The sequence below is a fragment of the Nothobranchius furzeri genome, chromosome 5, assembly GCF_043380555.1.
Source record: "Nothobranchius furzeri strain GRZ-AD chromosome 5, NfurGRZ-RIMD1, whole genome shotgun sequence".
Lineage (NCBI taxonomy): Eukaryota > Metazoa > Chordata > Actinopteri > Cyprinodontiformes > Nothobranchiidae > Nothobranchius > Nothobranchius furzeri.
The window spans coordinates 2214438-2231265 of NC_091745.1; the positions used below are offsets into that span (position 1 = coordinate 2214438).

Here is a 16828-nt window from a genome sequence, read left to right on the forward strand (position 1 = left end):
TTACCACTTCCACCGTGGAGCCGATTGTTTTGTCTTCATGCTACGATACATTCAGTTGTCTTCATTTGTTCGTCGAATGTTGTCCCCATAAAAGTGCCCCGCTGCTGAGCAGCTCTTCACCAGTCCAGCCCCGGGGCAGACACAAATTCAAGTGAAGATTTGATTTTTTTCTATTTGTAAACACACACAGTTCACAAGTTCAGTGGCAAATCCAGGTCACGTACCATCAAAGGAGTCTTAAACAATTTCCCCGACAGCTCAGCCGATGACACCAGCCTCCTCAGTTTGAGCCTCATTGTGCTCCACAGCCAGTACAGCGTTACTTAGGCGAGTCATTACAATGACCAGAAGAAATGGTAGCAAATCCTCATAATCCCTCGTCTTTATCTGTCTTTAACCCTCCTTCCCTTTCAGCCCCAGGAGCTGCAGCTAAAAGCTGTCCTTTGGGCTCTCTTAGAAGTGGGACACTCGTGCTCCAGCCAAATGTCACACGCTGATGGATGAATTTGTCTTCTGCTCCCGCTGTGTCGATGTAACACAGGCTTTCGCTTTCTGCTGGTTAAAAAGCAGATAAAAAAAAAACAGAAACATGCAAATATTTAAAAGAAATGCAAAACGCTTGTAAATGAAGCATAAAAAAGGCAAATTCCTCTTTTGTTTTTAGATTAAACAGATTCCAGCCATGTGGCGGGACTCTATTTAACAAGATACATTTGGTTGCATAAAGTGGTAAAGTGAAAACATGTCCCACCCAGTCAGTCTATCTACATTACTTTCCTCTCCTATAGGATTTCCTTTGGTGCTACTCAAGGCTGCTGGTTTAACCCCCCCCACCCCACCCCACCCCACCCCACCCGTGCGAGAACAGTGGAAACGTGACGGCTGAGTTGAACATCCCTCCAAGTGTGATGTGCATTCATTCATGTTGCTAAATGAAAAAAAGTTTCCAAGGAGTGTGCACCCCCCCCCCCCCATTAAAAAAAAGAAAGACGGAAAACAAAACCCATGCACACGTTTAAGTTTGCACCTACATGCATGCACACACACATGCACACGGGAATCAGAGTGAGTTGTCACATTAGGCTCTGGACTTATGCTGGAACTCTCTTTCAGAAACAGCACAGTGTAATATTTTCTGACAGCAGAACAAATGTCATTATTACACATGCTAAAACCCAGGTTGGTAGAAGAATGAAATCTGCTTAAATCAATACAAGAGCCAACCGAATCACCTCATGGATGCCATTAATCGTCCACATTGATCCATCTCTCTTCCTCACTCTCCCACCGTGTTTGGAAATTCAACCTAAGGAATGTCGATGTTAAACATTAGCATCATGGGAATGATTATGCTGTATAAAAATTGTGCCAGTAGGTATTTTTTGTTTCATTTTTCATTAGTTTAAATAAAAACCTCATGTCCGTCCTAATCACTCTCGCTCTTTCTCTCTTTCTATTGGATCACTAAAGATGTGTACAGGAAGATTTAATAAAACAGCAAAAAAAAAAAAAAAAAAAAGAAATATTTGTTAAAAAAAAAGAAAAAAAGAGCGAGAGAGATTAAGGACTGGGGGAGAGAGATAGCGTGTTTCATTCTGGTCACAAACTCCGAAACATTTTATTCTTCTCCTTCAACAAGTTGTTGTAGTACAAGAAGTTGTTTTCATAGTATTTATTACTTTTGTTGCTTTTGATCATCTGGTGTTTTATTTACAGAGTAGGAATAAAGAAGTTTGCTTCTTATATACATGGTTGTACCAATTGTTGGTCAGTGCGTCTGCGACGTCTAAAGTCCTGTTTGTCACAAGAACACACAGGAAGTTCGTTTCAGTCAAGCCTCAACCAGCAGCATACGAGGGAAGGGCGTGACCATCTCCACTTGCTGCCTGGTGGGAGCAAACTGAATACTCTCTTCAGACAATAACAAGGCAGTCACTTTGTTTTTCAAAGGCCTAAAGCAAACATCCAGAGTTCCCCAGTCAGAGGGGCATGGGCTCTCCTGCTCTGGATGGGAGGTACAGCGCCTCCTCAGTCTCTGTGTCCACCTGTCCTCCACCTCAGTGCACTTCTCGTTTTCAGCGAGACGAAACAAAGGCAACTACCTAAAAAGCTCGTCTTCACCTCTGATGTTCAGAAACAAGCACTTCTCAATAAGACCGTGTGTGTGTGTGTGTGTGTGTGTGTGTGTGTGTGTGTCTTGCGAATGTTCTAGTTTCTGCTCTGGCTCAATAAAATATTTTTGGCAACAACGAAGAGCTCTCTATGAGATGTTTCAGGTATCAGTGGTGTATAATATTCCCTGTCTCCACAGCTAACTACCCCTATCAAATGATGACCTGAAAAAAAAAGAGAACAAAATATTAAACAACATCCTCATCTCTGTAGGCCGGTCTGATGGAAAACTACATTAAAACAAATGGAACAAAGTTTTAAAGTTTCGAAACATCCGGGGGGGCGTTGGTACATTCAGAGTGCTGGACTGGCCTTGGGGTACCAGAAACTGGGGCTAGCCGAGGTTTGCCAGAGATAAAGAACTCTGCCAAAACCCCTCACCACTCATCTCTAGATGATGGGGGGAGAGTCAGCAGTGACTCCCCAGAAAAGTCTTTCTGTTTGCACATCTGGAAGTCAAATAAAAGTCAAGAGAAAGAAAGGCAACCAAACAAGCATCGAGTGGAGACACAAGACAGAGACTGGCTAAGAGGAGGCTCTGGCCATTACATCAGTCTCCTGCGTCCTGTTTCAGTCTCCAGTCACAGGCTGGTGACCAGTTGCATCTGTCCGTCTCCCTCATTGTGGACTGACTCCTGAGCCTGGTGTCCCTCCCCAATCGGTCTTTGAGATGGGGCCTGGTAGAAGGTCTGCATGGGGGCTCCACGAGAACCCAGGGCAGGCCGCCCAGAGCTGTAGTACAGCTCTTCAGGGGGCTGAGCTGAACGAGGAACTACCTCCAGTGGCTCAGGACTGCTGTCAGGGTAGGGAGAGTCTCGCAGGTTGGTGATGCTGGTGTACAGGGAGTCATGAGCAGGGGAGTCTGGCGCTCTGCTGCCCCCCTGCCCACCACTCTGACCGCTGTGGCCGAGGCTTTCCGTTAGGTCGGCTGTGTAGCTCTCCGACTCCTCTGGATCGCTCTGGTAGAGGACCGACTGGGCGCGTTGCAACAGCAGAGGTTCCTCCAGAGCTTTGTAAAGCAGCTCAACATCCTGCGGCGTTCGCTGCCGTTCATCTCTTAAAAACTCATCGTCTTCATCCAGACTCACTGAAGGTTCAGTCCCAGGAACAGTTGTTCCTCGACCGACCAGACTTCCATATGCTCTGTCCGTTAAGTCGCCTCCTCCACCCACACCACCTCTCAGATTGTTATGCACAAGCTCAGAGATGATCATTTTTTCAAAGGCGGCAGCGTCAGAGAGGTTTCGTCGGACGCCTCCGCCTCCCAGGGTCTCTGTGCTTCGGGGGTTGAAGATGGGCGGAGGAGTGTCGCCGCCTCCACTATTTAAGAAGTCACAGCTGCCCCCACCTCCACCCGATGGGCCGCTGCGCATGGAGTAGCTGTTGTTGAAGTTACCATTTAAGGGGAGGGTTTCCATTCCGCAGGGGTCACAGGGTTTAGAAAGGGTACTTTCTGAAACCAAAACAGGCAGAAAGATTTGACGTTATTTTAAATTGTGAGATTAAATCAGTAAAAAAGAAAAGTGAAATGTCAATCACCCTTACTTGGGTCACGAAAGGTTCCTTCACATCCCAAAGGAAGGCACGATGGGTGGGAAAACATAAAAGAACATGAGAAGAGGTCCTCATTAATGCAACACTATGAGATATGTTCTTTAAAAGAAGGAGACCTCTTATACTAATTATCTCCGTCTATCTCACATTCAATCAAATGTGCGGTCCCCTGACTCATTTTGCATCACATCCTCGGATATGTGCAGTTAGTCCAGTTTGTTTGACAGTTTTATTTTTCCAACAAGTTCCAGAGAATATCAAAAGTGTTCAGAAAATCTGGTCAGACACACACATACACACATGCTTTGACATGATCTTTGCATCAGGGCTGGGCGACATGGCCTCAACTTAATATCACCATATAAATGGTAAATGGCCTGTATGTGATATAGCGCCTTCTAGAGTCCTGGAACCCCCCAAGGCGCTTTACAACACAATCAGTCATTCACCCATTCACACACACATTCACACACTGGTGGGGATGAGCTACAATGTAGCCACAGCTGCCCTGGGGCACACTGACAGAGGCGAGGCTGCCGAGCACTGGCGCCACCGGTCCCTCCGACCACCACCAGCAAGCAAAGTGGGTTAAGTGTCTTGCCCAAGGACACAACGACAGCGACAGACTGAGCGGGACTCGAACCTGCAACCTTCCGATTACGGGGCGAGCTCTTAACTCCTGTGCTGAACAGTTCGCCTTGATAATGATAAACGGACGATAGCTGCCCACACAGCAGCAGTTAAAGGGAAATGTGAAGATGGTGGATTTGGTCGAGGAGATGCCTTTTCTCACAAAAATCCTTCAGCAACCGTTTGGCAACAAATTTGGATTCAGTGACTGCCATCACCTGCTGGCCCCGCCTACTGCTTCAACATTTTAATCATCCTCCGTTTCCTCACAGTCTTTCCCTTCTTGTCACAGACCAGCTGCAGCACAGCATCTTAAAGTTGTGATTTACTTGTTAATTCAATACATCTGTAGTGTTCTCTAGTGTAAATCAATGCCTCACGAGTCTTTAAAACACCTATGATGCTCCTGTTCTGAGATGCAGAAGTTTGCTGGTGCAGGCTGAAAACAGCAGCATTACTCATTATTAATGATGTGCACACACCTCACTTCTGATTGGACAACAGAACGTGTCCAGCCATGTTACAAAGACACTCTCCGCTCTCTCTCCTCGCTGCAAAATTGTTTGAATGAAAAAGCCTTCATGTGGGTGGGAGTGAGCCTAATGGGCGGGTCCGTGGATGCAGTGTGACATAGATATGTGAAGATTTTCAAATCCTAGAGTTTCACTGTCTCCATTCCATCAGAAGCTAAAGCAGAAAAGATGTGTTGGAGACTGCTTTCATGTTTGGCCTGCATGAAAAACTATGATTTTTCTGATTATAACCAGCTGTGAGCTGATTATAATAGTCATTAAAACGGTTTATTTCAGTCAGCCACACCTTTAACATTCAGGATTTTAGCTCTTTTAAGATCCAGAGCTTTGTGTAGAAATGAGCAAAACTCAAAAGAGGAAACTAATAAACTTTATCTAAAGTATTTATGTCTTAAACTACTAATATAAAATACTTCACGTTTAGTACATCTCTAAATGGCTACCAAGTCGTATTTTTTATATGGTTATGGTCTCTTTTTAGAGGCTGCAGCATTATTTCTGCAGCAGACACAACAGAGAGTGTTTACTGAAAGGTTTTGCTGTCATCAGCTTTGCACACTGTCAGCTCAGTCCAGACTGATTCTAATTGGTGTGCAAAGCAGATAAAAATGTCTTTGTTTTCTTTACAGTTTATAGATGACATCACCAGGACTTTGCATTTGATTCACATAAACCATATCAGATCTAAATGACCCCCCTCCCCCCCCAATATTCATTATTTAGGCTGAATTAAAATGAACGTCTAATTTACAAACCCTAGCACAGAAACAGCGATGTTTATTTTATGAATTTCCCTCCACAGAGAAAGAAAATGCTGTGTGCCATCTCATCAGCAGCAAAAGAAAAAGCTACAGCTCCCTGGAAACAAGGCAGTGTGTTCGTTTTAAAAATTTAATGTGCAGTTTGACTTTAATCAACGTTCTTCTATGGTGGCTTTGTGGCTAATTAGACAATCTAATGAAGTGCTGTTTCTGGCCTCTACCACTCTTTTCTAAAAATGACTTGGCTTGTGGGCCTGTGGCCATCAGGCGTGATGTATCGTACAGAGAGGTTTTAAAATATTTAACAGAAAAGACGCCTTCAATTCCTGTCCTCAGACACCAGACCAGACACTCTGAGTGCAAACTCTGTCAGCATAAAGAGTCATAGAGCTCATATTTGTACTGATAAGAGCCAATTAACAGAACGAGTCTAAATCTGCTGTTCCAGGTTCCAGACGTGAGAAGACTGCAGCTCTCACCATGAGCACATGTGACTGACCTACGTCCAGATGGACAGTTCCTCACCACAGAGCTGTCTGATCCCTTTCTATGGCCATCACATTTTGAGCCAGCTTTTCTGTTGATTTATTTATTTTTTTGCTTTTTGGGAACAGGAGAACCATTCTCAAGAAAGCTGGCAGTCACTAGCCTGGCAAGCCAGACTAAATAAATGTATTATTTAGTCTGGCAACGCTCCATTGACGGCTCTCGGTTGTGGGGCGGGTTCTACCGTTGTCTTTCAAATGATCTCCACATCCTACTGGACAATGAATGTGACGTACTCTTGTTTCACTCTGTTGCATCATCCCACCCACCAGGCATATAGAGTGCCCTGATTGAGCCACAAAGCGGATAAAGCTCTGTGATTTGTTCACTAAGCAGATAGAGCACTATGATTGGCCCACCATTATGGACCAATCACAGCTCTTTATGTGTTTGAAACCCCTCTAGAGAGCTGTGATTGGCTAGCCAGAGTCCTGGTAGGAGCTGCGGAGGTTCCAATGGAGCGTGCCTAGACCAAACGTTGCAAAGCAAGAATTTGGTCTAGTTCACTAGGCTAGGCAGTCACAGCTGTAGCTGAAACTGTGGCCGTTCTCATGGAGACGAGATCTGACTAGATGGCTGGTTAGGCTGAAGGCACTACTTGGCTCTGTTCTGCTCAGCCTACCGGATCCGTCCGACAGCTACATAGTCTGGGGAAAGGAAAACACACACACACATACATACATGCAACAAACCCTCTCACACACAATGCAGACACTCGGCGGTGGTAAGTGTGCACATAGCATGCCAAACGTCTGACAGGGTAACCGAGAGAAGGACAGCCAGCTGACTTCATGTTACATGTACGTGTGCGCTGACGGGCCCGCCCACACTGACTCAGGTGTTTACGAGGACCTAACCTGTGGAGTTGAACACTCCAGGTGAGGGCGGGGTGAAGCTTTCAGCCAGCAGAGTGTTGTACGGAGACGTGCCAGAGCGATTCTGTAGCACCGGGTTGGTCAAAAGGTGGTTGCCCATGGTCGCTGCAAAACACATGCATTTCAAAGATGAACACAACCATAAATACGATCATAAATGTGCCTCAAACGTTTGCAGCGTACAGACAGAAAACGAGCACACAGTAGGTGTGACGTTCTGAAATTCTGACTCTAATGACATCTGAAGTGGTTACAATATTTACTGTTTACCCAGATGGGGCTATTTTATCATGCCGTTTCGTTATGGAAGAATGCATTTCACAGTTTTCTCCTCCGTGTTTACGCCCGCTGATTGTAACCTTTGAGCCAAAAGGAAAAAGAAAAAAAAAAGAAAACCAATTGCAGGGGATGGGTACTGTTTAAAACATGGCCATTCTTATTCTTCTTCCTTCTCCACCTTTGGTTCCTGACAATGTAGTCAGATGTGGGAGAACAATAATGCATGCCATTATGTAGTCCAAGGGTGCAGTCATGGAAACACAGTTAATTTCACAGTGAAATGTGAATGCCACTACAAGACAAATATAATTCAAAGAAATGGCACACTGAGAGGGTTGTATAATGCCCATGTATGTTGCTAGCCGGAGGCAACTCGAACAGAAATGCCATGAAATTAAAAATAGGACAGCATGACAGAGAGTCGTCCAAGGCAAAGTGCAACCTTCAGGTCCCCTGCCTACCGTTCATCACACAGCGAGGGAGAAGGCAACTCTAAAACAGAAAAAAGTGCTCACACACAAAAAATGTGCTATTTATTTATCATTCCCCCTCCTGGTATACTTCCTCTGTCCATCTCTCTGGCATTGAACACAGGCCCGTCTGCGTTCCTTCTCTGGCTTGCTCTGCTGCATCGTCTCCAACAACTTTTCTCAGTTCCTAGTGCCAGGTTTTATTTTTTTCAAACATGACCAAATTAGTTAGGATTAGCTGTCTGTGCGTATCTCCTTATGGGAATATCTAGCTGAAAATAAAGAAATGAGTTGTTAGTGTGGAGAAAAGTACTGGGCACTATACAGTAACACCACCAGGAAGGGGCTGTGGCTCAAAGAGCGGTAACACACTCCTCCTCCAGACTACATAACTAATACTCACCGATGGTAGGTGACCATGCGGATGCTCTATTCTTTAACTTTGTGCCAAACGTCTGTCATTTGCTCTGCAGATAAAGTGACCCATCATCTCCTCTAGCCCTGTTATTGCTCCGTCACGGTGAAAAGCACCAGAAACCAGCCCACCGCGCCGCACCGAGACACACACAGACATAGACACCTCTCATCCATCCATCTCACTCACAGCACACCTTTTCCTCACCCGTTGCCTTGCTCCTGTCTCTTTTCTCAATTAGAATAATTACCCCCTGTTCGCTCACACGCTAATCAGTTCATTAAAAACAAAATGGATGAAATTAGCATAGAGAGTGACGGCTGATTTAGCAACTGCCTCGGCGTCATGATCAACACCCCCGCCCCCACCCCGATCACCACCCTGATCCAACCTTGATGGTCTCAGGTCACTGAGTGCAGCCACCCTGACACCGCCGGTTGCCGAAGCTGAGCCATTAGGCCATTTGTAACTCTGGTGAAGTAAACAGGATACAGTGGTGGAAATAAACATATTCTATGGGGGGAAAAGAAGCTCATTCAGACACTTTTTATTTTATCTAAATGTTTTTCCTTCATCACTTTCTAAGAGTTCTTAAATGAAGCAACTGGGACAACGAAGTGTTAAGTGGAAGTCGCCACAGAACTTTTTCTGGCAGCAAAGTGAGGTGGGAAAGTGTTTTTGGGCTCAGCCAAGTAGCTTGACTATCTTCCTTAAGTCCAGTCATGTGTAGACTGCAGAAGCAGATTAATGACTCAATCCCACAACAAGAGGGATTATAATGAAACAAACCACATCGTTTTCAGGTGATAGCACTAGATATCTGCTTTAAGTAAAATAAATCCCAACTCTGTAATACTGTTGTGTGTCTGCCTACACGGCTTCAATATTCTCTACAAATGTTCAGATTTGATTTTGAATAGCCCCTCCTGTTCACTTCTAAATAAAATAAATCATGTTGCATCAGCTACATATGACACGCTGAACATTACAAACTTCACACGTTGTTATTTTTTGCTGATTAAATCAAACTTTCAGAGGTGCAGTTGGTCCCAGTTGGATGACAGAATTTTAAATTTTCTGATAAAAACTTATGACAAAAAGAAACCATTCATATGTGAGGTTTTTGGATGATGGCGGCTCAGGAGTTTGCCCCGTTAGCTGAGGCTTCTGGTTCCTACTCCAGGCTCTGACCGTGCCTGCTGCTGCTGGCGGTCCGAGGAAACGTGGTGCCGATTGCACAGGTCAGCGCGCCCCAGGGCAGCTGTGTAGCTCATCACCATCAGTGTGTGAAGAGAAAAGCCTCTTTTATAAGACAGACCATCGCCTCATTACAGAGTGATAAATCTGAATTTGTGGGTCTCGTGAATGCGGCAAGGAGCAAAGGGGAAAGGCGATAAAACTCGATTCTGATGCACTTAGCCTCGTAGTAATATTGCTGCAGCCCCGCTAATCCCCGCAAAAGAGGGTGGTCGCGTTAGTGACGTCTACAGCGCGCCGAGTGCCGGCCAGAAGGGATATAAACACAGATAAACATGGCCTCTCAATAGTATCTTTCAACCACCTACAACGTGGCAAACTGGACGGATGCGGACGCCATGGAGCTTTTGGCCGTGCGAGCGGACGAACAGATTAGTCGCCTTTTTACGGGGACGGTGAGAGACAGCCAGCTGTTCGACAGCGTGGTGAAAACACTGGCTGAGCGGGGCGTCAAGTTGGACAAAGAGCAGGTCACATCAAAGCTAAAGGTCCTGAAAAAGAAATTTCATCAGTCTGACGTGTCTTCCGGCCTTGTAAGTCACATGCGGGGGGTGGGGGGGGGGGGGGTGCCCAGCGACCTCCCTTCATCCCGTCTTGGTTTCAGAGGTGCCCGATGGCAGTTTATTCTAGCTCCAGCTTTGCTACTATAAATGCCAAAATCCTCCCCAGGGGGCCGCACCAAATCCCGTTTTGCAAATGCTATGGTCCTGTAAAACAGCTAGAGAAAGCCCCCCCCCCCCCCCCGATTTCTGAAACAACAGTCAGTCAGCCACACATTCAGATAGTGCTAATGAACCACAGCAGCCCCTGGGCCATCTGACCGATGCTATCGCCAACAGATCATAAAAGATGCCATCCCCACATTTCTTCTTTAACTAATTGTTTCATCTTTATGATCATAAAATGTGTCTGGCAGCGGTTAAGTGTGAATAGCAGGCTGGAGGAGAAAAGAGCAGTCTCACCTCTGTTGAGTGTCGGGGTGCTGTTTATGTCTCCTGCCATGAAGGAGGATTCTGTCTGCTTTCGAACCGTGTCGTTCCACATCCTACGAATCCGACTCTGGAGGAAGTAACAGAGCGCAGTGAGAGGCAGGATCCACACAAGCATAATAAATATAGCAACCCGACGGGTGGATTCTGTAACTCTGTGGGGCGCCTGTAATCAAAACGGTGAGGCTCACTAATCCACAAAGAACAACTGACAAACACGTCAGACAACAGAGGCTCGGGTAAAGAGGCACACGCCTTTCCTACGTTGTCATGAGGAGGGCTAATGAGCTTGAGAGGTGTAGTACATGATTGCTGCAGCAGATACAATTGTTGCACAGCATTGCATTGTGGGAAAGTTTGTTTGTTGGTTGTGGGAACTCCTTAGAAGTGTTAGTGTGGCAGCAGCATGTGCAGCATCTACGGACGAAGGATCCTGACTTTTTAAACACGTCTTTATAAACGAGTCATCCTTGTTGCTGAGCGCATGTCTGCCAGCTCTGGAGAGTTAAACGTTACATTTCACTAAAGAGACAAATGTTCTGACTGACTGAGCTGGATATGTTTGGATAGTTAATAAATGAACAGGTTGACGGGTGCATCAGGATGCTACACACTTTGTTGCCATGTCACTGAGAACAAATGCATCGCCAACGCATCATTTGCTGTGCATATCCCTCCACTGTGAGGCTGACAGGTGAGTTGAATAAGTAAATTCAGGTGCTCTAGAGGGCAATCAGTCAGTCATCTGTATTGATTAGGAATCAAACCCCTGCACATAAAGTCAATTTGTACCTCTGAATCTGACGTAATGGACCTTTTATCACTTTTGGCAGTGTTCTAAAAATGTCACATGCAATCAAGGAAATAATCTGAATCTGAAGATAGATTTTTCATTTTCTTCGGCTGAAAAAGGCGCTTGGGTTCAAGTCAAATCACCTCTCCACAAAGGCAAATTTACTTCTCATTTGTTCGGAGGAAAACACTTTTAAATGTGAACACAGTGTTGGTCTCGGCGGTGCTTAAAGGCACGGGCTCGGGTGGCTTGGTGTGCTGTTGTGCAGCATGTGGGTCTGTCCTGTCTGCACCTGTCTGTGGGCCGCTGCGTGGCGAGCTTGGCTGCCACTGTAGTAGCGGTTGTTGGCACGCAGGCCGGAGTTCTTCAGGGAACCGTGGGAGCTGTTGTTGGAAGTGCGGCTGCAGCAGTAGGAGTGACGCAGACATTTACTGTACTCCTTATGGACCTGTAAAAAAATAAAAGTAAAATCAAATAAAACCACAGGCAGATTGGGCTGAGTCGCTTAAAAACACAAACACTTAGTTTCAGTTGGCTGAACTCACTCAAAGTAGAACAAGAAAGTATTTTTGCTGCACATTTACGACTAAAAATGCACACTTCATCTATTCATTTTTTCTTTGGAATAATCCTAAACCATTATTCTCTCAGGACTAATCCCCACTACTACCTTCTTTTGCAGTGCACAGTGGAAGATGAAGATGAACATGCCCTGGAAGGCGTTGAAGGTGGTGAACAGATAGGCCATGATCAATGTTTTCTCGTTGATAAAGAGGAGACCAAACGCCCATGTGAGTCCAAGCAAGAACAGCAGGACAACGGCCCCCAGAGCCCACGACCTAAAGCAAACAGACAAAGAAGCATTTAGAGTAGCCAATCCGAAGCTTTTCTGATGGTGAGGTATACTTAAATAAGAAAAAGCCAAGCAGGGAATGAATAATTTAAACTCACTTTATGTTATCCAGGCGGCTTGAGTCAGGCTTGAGTGCAGAAGAGTTGCGTATCATCTTATGAAGAGTGATCATGAGGAAAATGAGGTTGAGCTGAGGACAGAAGGCACGGGAGGTAAATAAATCTGCACTAAGCTGGACGGTTTGAACATATTGAATTTGGATTATTAATATTCTCCAAGAATACTCAAAGCAGAAGACTATTAGTTTGAGTGAGTAATGATAAAAGGAAGGGAAATAATACTGTTTGATGAGCTAATACCATAATAACAAATGAAACAGGTCCAATGAAGCTCCAGATGAAGTGGTTATCCACTCGCAGCCAGCACCTGGAGAGGAGAGAGAGTCATATACAACTCAGGAACACACACACACACACACACACACACACATTGGCAGACATGTGCACACTACTTCTACGTCTCAGAGGATTATCTTATGAAGGCTAATCATCGGGCTTTTGCTAAGAGTGTTCAGAAAACCCAGTCTGTGGGGAGGCCCGAGAGCCATTCACACAGCACTGCATATTACATTTCCAGCTGGGGGAATAACGTAATCCTACTTCTCAATCTGCAGGTGCAAAAGGCCTGTCTTCACACGTACGCTTTCTTGGTCCCATAGCTCCTGTAGTCTATGGCTGCAGAGATGCCCACCACCAGTGCGGGGAGGCAGTAGCCGCACAGATAGTAGTACTTTTTGCGTGAGTACTCGCTCTCAAAGACCTCCACGAGCATGAGATAGAGTTGCACAGCCTCCAGACACATCCAGGAGAAGGCAGCCAAGAAGAAGAAATGAAGAAGGCCAGCAAAGATTGGACAGGCAATCTGAAGGTGGCAGCCAGGGACAGAGTCAAAAGGAGAGAAGAAGAGGAGGAAAAGTTAGGATGAAGGAGAAACCAATAAGACTAAAGCATGTAACCATCAGAGGAGGAGAGAATGGGGTCACTATCAGGTAGAGCTGAACAATAACATGGGAAATAAATGAATAATTGCCCCCAGGACGACTGGTTCTGTGCACAGCATTGAGCTGTAAACGTTTAACAACATTCGTTTTACTTTCCCAGTCGTGCACTAAAAGGCTCCTGCTAGGATGTAAACATCACTTTGTGTTTGATGCATGAGCAAATGAGCTGGAAACTTGTATTTACGTTCAAAAACGCAGGTTCAACATGTCAGGTCAGTCAAAAAGCATAAGTAGTTGTAATGCTGGGGCTTCAAAACTCACATGGTATTCAATCTTGTCGATCCCGATGAGGAAGAGCAGCTCGGCGATGAAGAGGTTGATGCAGAGGTTTTTGTGGATTGTGTTGCGGTCAGTCTGCAGACCCCGCAGGAAGCAGAAAGTGGAGATGCAGATAGCTAGACACACCAGGGAGATCACGATGCCCACACAGGTGATCACGAAAAGCATCAGTTCGTGCATCCGGTCCTGTTGTTCAGGTTTGGGGTGTGATGGTGAAAAAAAAAGAAGAGAGACGGAGGTTGAAAGTGTGAAGACGAAAATTAGACGGGAGATATAAAACCCACCAGTTCCACCAGAAAAGAGACACATTTAGAAGGAAAAATAGTGGAAGGAGAATGGTGGGATGGGAGATAAGCAGCGGAAACAAAAGACGGATGGTTGGAGCGAGGGGGAGGGAAGAGAAAGAGCCAAATTGCCTTATTTAATATTTGTAAATATATGCAAGGATCTAACGTGTGAAGACAAGAGAAAAGACATCCTGAAAAAAAAAACATGACATTTAAATTCATGTGAATGTCAGCTGGAAGTGGTGGGACATGAATTTGTAAGCCGGTGCCTCCTTGAATGTCAGCGTGAACGGAGGAAAAGAGAAAATCCAAAACAAAGAGCTTGTCAGCCTTGAGAGGGAACATTATTGTGCATGCGTGTGAGGGTGTGTGACTGAGCAGCGAGTATCTGAATAAATTACCCCACTTCCATTTTAAATGCCACGCCCTTGTTTACTTACATCGGGTTCGTGGTGAGCCATGAGCACGGCGAAGTTGGTGAGGTGGCTGCAGGAGCACGTGGTGTGTGTGCTGTTTGCATCCAGCAGCTTGCAGCCCTGGGAAGACCACTGGCCTGTCATGGAGCGCTCCGAGTAGTTCCAAAAGGAGCAGTTTGGAGTGTAGTAACTCTTCATCTGTGGAAGGCAAACAAAGGAAAATGGAGGCAGACGGCATCGGACATTAACTCAAAAAGTCAAATCAGGAACATGTTACCTTGAGATGCTTGAGTGTGAAGATCACTGGCTGAGTGAGGAAGACCCTGCTGGACTCCTTGTTGATGGAGGCTGCAATTACGTGAGAGTTTACCGCCAAGCTCTTCCTCTCCAGGTTTGTTCCATCCGATTCCATCTTCACTGTAGCGTTCTCGGTGGACAGGAAGGATCCCAAATTTTTATACAGGATGAACACCACCTTTACTTGTCCTGCAGAGTGAGCAGAGCCCCAAAGAGCAGGAGAAACTAAACGGAAGAGTAAAAATGAATAATAAATGGCGAGAAAAAGGCAGTTGTGACACGAAAAAGGAACGGCAGATAAAACGGTACATAGGGAGGGGAGAGGTGGAATGAGGAAAATGTTGAAATGAGGCATAATATGGTAACGGCAGCAGCAGTGGCAGAGATGGAGACTGACGGGGCGAGTGAATGGGGAGATGGAGAGAGAGAGTTAGTGAAGGTTAGAATGACGGTAAGCACCGTTTCATTTTGACTGCTGGAAGAGAGCGAGATTTAATGTGGAGGGCAATGGAACATTCATCCCTCAAGCATTCACAGATCTCTTATTATTCCATATGAATATTTCATGTGGGTTTGTTTCAATCATTCTAATCTGGTTCCCACTGCAGAGCCAAGCACAGGCAGGAAACAGAGGAGGGGTGGGGGGGCGGGTGAGGATGACAGAGGGGAGGGGGCCTGGAAACAAGAGAGACGTGACGGAGGGATAAGATGGTGGAAATTCTGAGCGAGGGAACGGGAAGAGGAGAGGGAGTGCTGAGATTGCTCTGTCAGGCTGGGGGGCCGATTGTAATCTACACGCTTCCCCAGCTATTCTGTTAAGAAACCCTCAAGAAAAGAAATTGTCTCAGCGCTTTTGTTAATCTGATTACGCTGTTGTTATGAACCAATAACTTAGTCAACTGCATGCAGATTTTTTTAAGTTGGGACAGAAAAGCAAATGAAAATGGAAGCGAGGACAGGACGGCGGAGTTTCGATGGGCGAGGAAGAGGAGGGGAGAGGGATGCCGACCGTTGCGACTGTACTGCTTGATGGTGGACGCTGAGAGCTGGATGGTGCTGTCGCTGACATAGTTCTCTGGAAAGGACAAGTCCTGCAGGTCCATCTCTGTGTTGACGACATGCACCTCCAGATCTGGTGTTGGAAACACAGATTAAAATTTGTATCCAACAGGTGTACAGCCACTAAGGAGGAAGATTAGAGCCATAATCTGGAGGAACAGATTACATTTACAGGGTTCTAAACAGCAGTACTCAAAATCGTTTTTACTGTTTTCATACCAACGCTGGGGGCTCGATCGGAGAAGCGATTCCCGTACATGTTGTTAGCCAGCAGGAACGCTCCCTTTTCCAGAACATCCAGTAACATGGTGGCAGTGTGGGCCTGCTCTGAGCTGTTCATGTCCCGCCACGACTCCAGAGCCTCCCAACGGAGCAAGTTATCCACCGTCTGAACCACCGCCTGGTGCACGGATTCAAAGGAGCACTTCTCAAAGACTCTTATAGATTATATAATAAAGCAAACAAAAGCTAAGAAAGGTTCCTAACAGATAACTCATCTGCGGTTAGCGGCACGGTGTGAATATTTAATAAAGCGAAGTTAAATGTTTTAAATCTGATGTACTTCCTGCCATGGACGTAATTTTGGGGGGGGGGGGGGCAATGACCCCCCCCCCCCCACTTTTTCCAAAGTCAAGGTTTGACCCCTGCACTTTTTACCATCCAAAAACAATATTACGCTATATTAAATTGACACTGGTTGAGCCCTAGGACCAAGCAGAAAACAACCGTTTGTGTTGAAGCCTGTTTCCCATTAGAGCATACTGTAAAGATACCCCCCCCCCCATGCCCCCCCCCCCACTTCTAAAATTACATCCATGCTTCCTGCTTTAACTTACTTGTGTGAACAAACGATTGATGACTGATTATACAGCATATAGATGCATCCCTACAGCTCATAATAACATGCGTCTAACAGGACATTAATGATTATTACCTATCGGATTTGCGCTGATTAACATCCAGTTCTGAGTGAACTCAATGCTGGATGACTAATTATCAGAGTCTGGTTCATTAACACGTTTTCTAACAGTCTGTTCTTGGTTTTCAGGAAGTGCTGTTAGCTATTAATTAGCCATCATTAATTATCAGTTTGGTCCTGATTTGTTCATCACTGCCTTTGTAATGATTCTTGTTGGGTGCTGCATTGTAAAGGCAGTCTTTACGTCTACCGTAATTATAATATCCTAGAAACTGTCCTGCAACACATTTATTAAGATGCTACGTCACACGTATCACCATTCTATTTCACACTTACAATTCATTTAATGGCAATTTTGATGGTTGTATCAGCTATCCAATTTAT

The 16828-nt window shown here is 45.5% G+C and overlaps 1 protein-coding gene across 5 annotated transcripts in view; it reads right to left on the bottom strand.

The window, feature by feature from the left end:
• Nucleotides 1–228: 228 nt before the first annotated feature.
• adgrl1a (adhesion G protein-coupled receptor L1a) overlaps nt 229–16828 on the bottom strand; it is a 99861-nt gene continuing 83261 nt past the window's right edge. For 2 of the 5 annotated variants that reach the window (XM_015948442.3, XM_054741271.2), the window contains 14 exons: nt 15745–15925; nt 15476–15598; nt 14447–14655; nt 14194–14367; nt 13449–13652; nt 12828–13048; nt 12487–12553; nt 12226–12317; nt 11945–12113; nt 11567–11722; nt 10455–10551; nt 7054–7176; nt 3718–3735; nt 2622–3625 (listed from right to left, as the gene is read on the bottom strand). In XM_015948442.3, the coding sequence (XP_015803928.1) occupies nt 2754–3625; nt 3718–3735; nt 7054–7176; nt 10455–10551; nt 11567–11722; nt 11945–12113; nt 12226–12317; nt 12487–12553; nt 12828–13048; nt 13449–13652; nt 14194–14367; nt 14447–14655; nt 15476–15598; nt 15745–15925 (2706 nt within the window). In that variant the 3' untranslated portion in view covers nt 2622–2753. Of the gene's footprint in view, nt 556–2621; nt 3631–3715; nt 3736–7053; nt 7177–10454; nt 10552–11566; nt 11723–11944; nt 12114–12225; nt 12318–12486; nt 12554–12827; nt 13049–13448; nt 13653–14193; nt 14368–14446; nt 14656–15475; nt 15599–15744; nt 15926–16828 lie in introns of those variants that run through there. The other 3 variants (XM_054741274.2, XM_054741273.2, XM_054741272.2) reach the window with 3 other exon arrangements.